We start from the raw sequence: 8,696 nt of genomic DNA on the forward strand, positions 1-8,696 counted from the left end.
CATTTGTGTAATTTATAGGAGATACTGGGATGTCTCCTTCTGTCACATAAAATATTTTATCTTGGTCTGCTAGGCATGACAGAGCCACTCATCTACACGGTGTTATCACCAGCATTATTCAACATGACAACTCACAGACCCATGAGACGTCTCACATTTTAGTTATCGGTATGCTGTGACTAGCCACCTCTGTGCCCCGGGAGAAGCGGGAGCGGTGTTTTCAGCATTCAGTAATCGCTGGAATGAGACTTGTACATTTAGCTCGCAACTTATAGCTGTAACTGTTGAGGGCATTTGGAAAAAATGACCCGTGCAATGCAGATTTACTAAAGTGAGAAATATTCAACTTTGCAGATGCACATTCATTGGTATTCTTTATAATACTCTAGTGCGTATCGTATGGTCCCTCTACTACTATATGACAAAGTAAGCGTTAACTGAGAATCAGACGCTTTTTTGATCTAGAATAGAAGAATAGCCTTTCCACACATTCTACTTTGTCTGGATGAAGAAGTGAGGACAATAATAGAAAACGACTGTCACCTTTAAGAGGCAGAGACAACACTTTTATTAAGGAACGCAAAGAGATGATGGTTCAGAAGAGATATTGGTGATAAATTAACTTAATCTCCATCAGGATTGCTTTGCAGCTGGGATTTAGGCAAATTGAATCAGCGGCACACACAATGACAGTGAATATCTATTAGGCCGTAAACAGAATAATAGACTCTGTGGATTTTAATGAACGAAGCAATTGGATGAGCGCTCCCTTTTTTTTTTTCAGGAATGGCATATGGTTACTGATGCGTACATCAAAAGGAGCATATAATGTACAGTGGATGTCTCAATAGCCAGAACCTTGATTATTTTTAATGCCTTTGTTAAATCAATCACTACTCTCAGGGCTGGAAAACTACTATAAAACATAGCGTTTTCCGTTACTATAGTTATGACTGAATTAATGTAAAGCCAATCTGTGAAAAATATTTTTTGATACTTGTAGGGCCCCCATATTTTGCAGACATTAACAAAAGGTAAGCAGGACAAGTAGTGCATCACATAACAATGTCATGTGTTTTTGTACACATTTCAAATCATAGTAACATTTTTTTCCGTGTACCCTGCTGCAGAGTGTGCCAACAACTATGACCATGAAGTGAAAAAAGCGCTGAGATCTGTTAGTTCCTATACCCGCAGCAGGGCTAAATGAAAGAAAAAAAAACACCTGCCCGGAACCGCGTGTCCCGGGCATCCGGCGATACGAATCACGCATCCCTGTGCTAAATTCCGATTATAGGCCAAACCCCCACTTTAAAGACCGAAAGTGGGGGTGGAAGTGTGGCCTATAATCGGGCCAATGCGTTGTGTGTGGACTAAATCATATCTTTTAATTATGGATACGTGCCCCTAAAATATATCACAGTAATAAATCTAAAACAATTAAACGGCACTTAATGATACATTCATTAAAAAAAAATGTAAACTTAGAGACATAATGAATACATTAACAGATTTTGTGCATTTTTTACAAATACTCTATAGCAGTTCTGTATGGTTATCTGCATGGGTTGTGCCCGTATATCCCCTGTGGGCATCCATGGGGGGCACTTATCAGCTGCTTAATCTGTTAGCAGGACCCAGTAGTTCCTTTTCCGCTGGGAATAGAATACATACAGAGCTCCTATGAAAGAGTGCTGCGTGTCTGCTGGATCTGCAATCTCGTCATGTAGAGCAAAACCAACAACCATCATCTGTGTCTGAAAAACAGATGGGGAAAACCTGATGTCCCTACATAACTCAATCCAGCAACACAGGCTACTGCTCTTATCACTGTATGTCAATTATTAGCCGCTGCCTAACAATAATGTATTGCTTCAAGATAATTGCCTTTTAAATATTTTACAAAGTCATACACTTGACATGGACTCCAAAATATGCATAATTTATCAAATGACATCCTAATGAGTTATTTGGGACATCGGTAAACTGTGAGTAATGGTATTCTCTCTAATGCCCGGGTGGCGTGCAGGGAGTAGTGGGGACATATAAGGGAGAAACATGGCATCCATATAAACTAAGTGTGTCTTTTAATTTTAGTTTGCTTACTTGCAAACATCCAGCACGAAGCATGGGGCTACTTCAAATCAACCTATATTGAGTACGGTTTATCTAAATGTATGTCATTGTATTGCAAGGTATGATTGTGATGTATGTTGCTTACTAAACACATTAACCGTTTTCAAATAAAACCTGTGTTAAGAGAGCTAAATGTCTGCTTTCGGAAAATGTGTCCCTACTCCGCAGGAACTGCATTTGTGTATATAAAGTATGCCTTTACATTAATTTCACTGTATATAACTGTTTAAGTTTGCAGAAGTATTACGTGTTTTATCACCGATTTGCATATCCTGTTGTTTCATATATGCAGAACTTGGCGAAGGAGCTGCAGTTAAATACATGCGACATAAGAACTAAAATCCGGCAAGCCAAGATGCTGCAAGAATCCGCCGCTGGCCCATCCAAAGAGTCCGTTCACCGAGCCCAGTTAGTGGCAGCATCAATTCTCAACATCTCAACAGCCGACCTCGATGAAATCCTAGATGTGCAGAGCGAAGAGGTATGCAGGTGGCCTTAGCACCAAGCCATTGCTGCAATGAGTGTTACTTAGGTCCTGTTCAATATATTTGGCAAACTTCTAAGCCTGGTTTGTGGCGTTTTGTTGGTTGATGGCGATAATTTTCATATCTTATTCTATTGCTTCCATGACCCATTCTTTGCTTTTCTTGTTTTATCTGTTTCGCTTAACCTTACTGTGCCATACTGTATTTGATCACTTGCCAGTTTTCTAAAAACGATTCCATGAATGGGCTTAGAGGACTGTGATCCTCCATATGTGTTTTAGTTATATATTTTTCACCAGCTATCTTGGTTAAATTCCTTGTTTTCTTTTGGTTCTTTGTATGATTTTTTTTGTAAATAATCCAAGCGAAGGAGTTGTCACAGGCATAGTTTTTGCAGATCTCTTCCGAGACTTATGTCTGCATAATCAGGTCATCATCAGTCTAGCAGTTGACAAGTCATGTTTCCTCACTTTTTGGTTTCCTCTCCATGTCATCCTATTTGTTTTTACCTTCCTCCTACACATACTGAATCACACCTTGGTTGAAGGCCTCAGGGACAATGCAGTCATGGAAATTCATTCCAGTCTCCTGTCCAATCCTATATTAATCTTTGAATCTATTTTCCAAATGCTTTTGTCGTCTTCACACACTATTTAGTGATTTTTCCACATGTTTAAAAATTTTCTTTATCAAAGGAAGCACAAAAATTAGTATCAGATGGCCAAAAAGGTGACATATGTGAGGAAGGCCCATATTGACATTACTGTTGGCTTCCATAGTAATATAAAAATAACACATAATACAAAAATGGAAATTACACTGGATATCCCCATAGTAACAATTCTGTCAACATGGATCTAAATCCTGGGCCCTTTATAAGTATAAAGGAGCAAGTGTTACACCCTGTGTCTATGGCTGTGTAGTTTTCCTGTTACTTCCAAAACAACCTAGGGTTTCCACCCTATCCTTTGATGTGTTTCTTTTTGTAGGACATTTTAGCTCTTGGCAATGTCCTGAAACACCTGTAATAAGTGCACAAAAAAAGTAATTTTTATATATATATATATATATATATATATATATAAATGTGTATGTTTATATATATATATATATATATATATATATATATATATATATATATATATATATATATATTTATATATATATATATATAACAGAAAACTAAGCACAAAAAATGTGACTTCATAATATATGAGAGATCTCTATCCATATTGCACTTTTATTTTTAAAATGACTCAGTATCATTTTGCCTTAGCACTTAAAGTGAAAAATGATTAAAACATCCCTTTACTACACCCAAAACTTTTTAAGCCAGTAGTATTAAAAATAATACACTATAGCGTAATATGGGAAGGATAAGACCCTTTATAACAGAAGCACTATGTATGTAGGGTGTTCATTTTTAATCAAGGGATGTTGCAGCTGGCTGCTTTGGGATCCTTCACAGTTCTTACAAATTGTCCCACAGGCCACAGTGTCAAAGGTGAAGCAAACATTTCAACAACGTCACAGAGATGTAAATGTTGTCCAAGTATAAATGGAAACCTTTTGTTCAGTAATCGAGAGACCAAGGCCCACGCTATTTCTCCATTGGTTCCCAAAAACACTGAACAACCTGGTGGGTTGAGGTGGCTATCATTGCCTCATAAAGTCTAAATGCCTGGGTGTTCCCTGTGCCATATTGCATATTTGTAGAACTTTGCGTACCCTGATCTCTTTAAAGGAATATACTGCTTACATTTCAGTCCACGTTTAAACTTCATTAAGTGCTCATTTAATACAGATGTTCTGCCCACACACACACACACACACACACAAACATATATATATATATATATATATATATATATATATATATATATATATATATATATATATATATATATATATATATATATATATACACACACACACACACATCTGCTTCTGGAAATGAGGCCACAGAGGCCACATTTTAGCATGTAAAAGATAGCAAGTAGACGTTCCAAACTTATCTCAGCTTGTGTTGCAGGATTAGTTCTCCATCATAAAGAATCAGAACCTCGCAAGGAGAAACAAAAAGAAATAAAGTGCATAGTGCAGTGCTGGCTATGTCAGGAATAAGCATATGTATAGAGGATAGATGTAGTGAGCAGTATACCGCTTACTATATTCAGTGCTTCTAATTAAGCCTCTCAGGTTTCTCTGTCAAATATAAGATGTTGCATAACTTGCATTATTCCCACCTTCATTCTCAAGTAAACAGGATTTATTGCATAAAACACCATACAATTTTAAAAGTGAGGGGTCACCTGGATCCCTGCTCCCAAGTCCTTCAAGCTGTCTCTGTGTAGAGCCCACAGTTCTACAACTTGGGATAGAGTGTCCTAAATGCTCTCCCACAATGTTTCACCTCCTGCAGGCTTCACCTGGTGTCAGTGGCTCATGGAACAGTGAGTGCAATACATCTATCATTTATAAATGCTTATTCCTGATACAGCCAGTACTTTACTAAGCACTTTATTCCTGTTTTTATATATATATATTTTTAAAGGAGTTCTGATCCTTTATGAAGGAGAACTGATCTTGCTACACAAGCTGAGATTCATTTGGAACGTCTATTTTCTATCTTACACAGAGTGTTATTAATATTTTTTTGCGCACATCTTCACTTTCCTACTTTGTGCACCTTTGAGTCACTGGATGTAAGGCTAGTGCTGTCACTAAATTCTGCCGGGACAAACTCTGACTGTGTCAGTGACAGAAGAGTCAGACGTTAGGATGGCATTTGCCTCTTCAGCAGTATTTTTTCATCTTTACAGTGATGAAACGCTGAATTTATTGGGACACACGGAATGCTCTTACTCAGAGACTCATGAGACACTGTATCTCTGAGACCTCACAAAACCACAACCTACCTAACACTCAAACCTACCCAAACACCAACAAGGAATGAACTTCTACAGTACCTTACTGCCGCAGACGATCACAGAGATCGGAGAATTAAAACCCAAAACTGACACACACAGTATTTTATTCAGAAACACAGATTTCATCTGTCCTGATGCACCTAAGAGTAGCGCTATTAATGCCTATCTTTTCAGTATCATGACATACCAAAAGTGGCATTAGGCAGAATCTGTAGATCGATTGTCGTGGAGCAATTACTGTTGGATCTTTTTATGGACCTAGCTGCACTGTGTATAGAAAACCGTGTGAACCCCGATACCTGTCGTTGAAATATGTCTCTTAGCACACAGCATAATGGGAGACCACATTTGGTTAACAGTGCTCGAGATGTATTGAGTGGCTTAACAGCTCTGGAGGGGGAAGAGAATACTTTTTTTTGCTGTTTGTGTAGTTAATGTAATGGAAATCTGGATAGCTCAGCAGTTGAGGAAACCTGTCTCGCGACCTTTATGTAGCCTGGGTAATCCTGGACCAGGTCCATGCAGCCATTTCACGCTTTTAGGGAAGATACAGGGATATTGATTGTTCCATGTTATTAGCAAAATAAGGATGTGTAATGTATCCATGGAGCACTTTGATGACTTTCGATGCAAGGTGTTTCTAAATGCAATGCAATTTTATTCTGTGTTCGTAGTGCTTTCAGAAACCTGTCATAAATTATTGTGTCTCTCTTTTTCCTCCCATTAGGAACTAGCAAACATGAGGCGGTTAGTAGAATGTGATAAAGAATGGATGAACCACGTATTGAAGCTTCTTGAAGGACAGGTATTGAGAATACTCCCTGGTGGATTTTTAACATTCTGCTATTAACATGGGGACTTCCTATGTAAGCTTTGAAGTAAAACAAATATTATGTGTTATCTTTGTTTCTTTAAAATGTTCTTGCGCAAACTGGGCAAAAATTACTATTTTTTAATTAAAGTAACTATTATGTATATTATATGATAAGTGTTATACTCTGTATGCCAGAGCAGCAGCCATCTTCACTTCCCGTTCTTAGGATCTGTATAATTGTCTCTAGCCTTTTTGAAGAATAGGATTCCGGCAGCCTTGCAAAGGTGAAGAGAATGGAGAGGATGTTATGACAGTTAGCAGAATTTAGTAGTTTGGCAACGTTTTCTTTCTAGCGTTTTAAGGAATACTTACAATAACAGGTTTTTCTATCTGCAAAGTCAACGTTTAAAATGTTGGTCTGTCAAGTGCTAGCTTGTTCCTGATCTTACCCCATCTGGGACATTAATAGAATATAATTTTATGATCAAAAGTTTGGGGTCAAGAACCGTCCTTGTTTTTGAACGAAAAGCACATTTTGTCCATTAAAATAACATCAGATGGTTAAGAAATACAGTGCAGACGTTATAGACGTTGTTAATGTTGGAAATGACTATTGTAGCTGGAAACAGCTGATTTTTAACGGAATATCTTCATAGGCGTACAGAGGCTCTTTATCACTCCCATCACTCCTGTGTTCCAATGGCACGTTGTGTTCACTAATCCAAGTTTAAGACTGCTTGATCGTTAGAAAATCCTTTCGCAATTATGTTACACAGCTAGAAAACCGCTAAGTGGCCCAAGCACTTGCCAAATAAAACACTTTTGCTCTGATTTTCGAAAATAGGATGGTTGACTATTGCAAAGGTCAACGAACCCGTACGTGATTCATGACCATATCTAGTCTTGGTTACTAGTTTAGCCTCTTCTAACCAGAGCTGTTAGCAAAGGTTTACAGGAAGACCTGTGTGTGAATCTGAGTCACGTAGTGAAAATTCCAAAAAGTTTCCCTTGTTATAAAGGACTACAGCCAAAAGACCCTTTTAAAGAATTGGCCTACTATTGTAGTTACAGATGGTAATGCCACTGATTCCGTATATGTACTGATGACTGGAGCTGATTCTGGTTAGTAATGATTAAATCCTTTGAAGTCCCGTGGCATGCTGTGTGAGTGCAGCGGACTAAGTCACAGTTAACATTTTTCATGCAGTTGGAAGGTTTCTATTTACCAGCTATGGAGAAAGAGGACCTTTCAAGGAATGGAAAGCAAGCGTATGCTGTATTAAAGCATTCTCGGGACACAACACTTGCTTAGATTTGTATTTGTTTAGCTGTCGTGATGATTGGTTTTATAAGACCTACCGTTTCAAAGTTACATGCTCACTGACCATGTCGTATACCAGCCGTTAATATTATTAGTGACAAATAAACCAAAACACCGATGATAGATAATATAGCCAATTCCACAAGCTAAAGGTAATGCGTGTGTTAACTGCTCTACAGATCGTTCTGGTACATTAAGAGATAACTGCTTGGGCTTGAGGCATCACCTTGCTTAGTCTTTTAGCACTAAGTGGCTAAGCCGACATTCACAAAAGGGGTTAACAAGAAAAAAAAAACCTCAAAGGTAGGAGGACCCATTCAGAATCTTAACAAATTGACTAATTTAATTATCTGCCAGGCATCCATGCCGTCTCCTGCAAATACAATGATCCGTTCTCTTCTCCCTCCCCGGAGGGGGACTCTCTTCGGGGGGACACCTGAAGAGTTCACGGGTTTCAGTGACCTTTTACTGTGGACCCGCTTCCAGTCAATTCATGTTTTCCTCACAGTCAGACAGCTGTTTATTACTGTGTCTTCCCGCACTCTCTGCAATATTTTCTACCGAGACCTCGAGCAGCTTGTTAGTGGGAACTAAATATTGATTTGGCATCCTGTCGATGCAGAAAGAATGAAAAAAAATTTCCACCAGAGGCCCCTCAAACATTTTTCCTATCGACATTTTCTGGGCAGAGTGGAAAGCTGCGTAGAGGATGACAAGGTTGAGACTAGTTGAAATCCCGGAGGGTTGTGTTGAGACTGCTGCTGTGACCTGTGTGATACTTCTTCTTCCCTTTCAAGTCTCTCTCTTCCTGCGCGCATCCAGTCAGCTGGGAAGAACCCCTCTTGCAAGTGATCAAGGGCAGTTTATTGGCAGGTGAGAGCTCTGCTTCTCAAGCCATAGATTTGCTTTTGTTTTGACATCATTTACAAGAATTCTTGAAACTTTTCTTCTGTTTCATGTAAGTTTTCCTTGTCTGTGAAATAATCCCACCTACTGAGAGACCCATTGGA

General features: G+C 38.6%; 1 protein-coding gene across 1 annotated transcript in view; it reads left to right on the top strand.

The window, feature by feature from the left end:
* CNTLN (centlein) overlaps positions 1 to 8,696 on the top strand; it is a 133,158-nt gene that overhangs the window by 119,242 nt on the left and 5,220 nt on the right. The window contains exons 25-26 of the mRNA XM_053465893.1: positions 2,429 to 2,617; positions 6,279 to 6,356. Of these exons, the coding sequence (XP_053321868.1) occupies positions 2,429 to 2,617; positions 6,279 to 6,356 (267 nt within the window). The remainder of the gene's footprint in view (positions 1 to 2,428; positions 2,618 to 6,278; positions 6,357 to 8,696) is intronic.

Source organism: Spea bombifrons, chromosome 1 (genome assembly GCF_027358695.1).
Source record: "Spea bombifrons isolate aSpeBom1 chromosome 1, aSpeBom1.2.pri, whole genome shotgun sequence".
In the NCBI taxonomy this organism is placed as follows: domain Eukaryota; kingdom Metazoa; phylum Chordata; class Amphibia; order Anura; family Pelobatidae; genus Spea; species Spea bombifrons.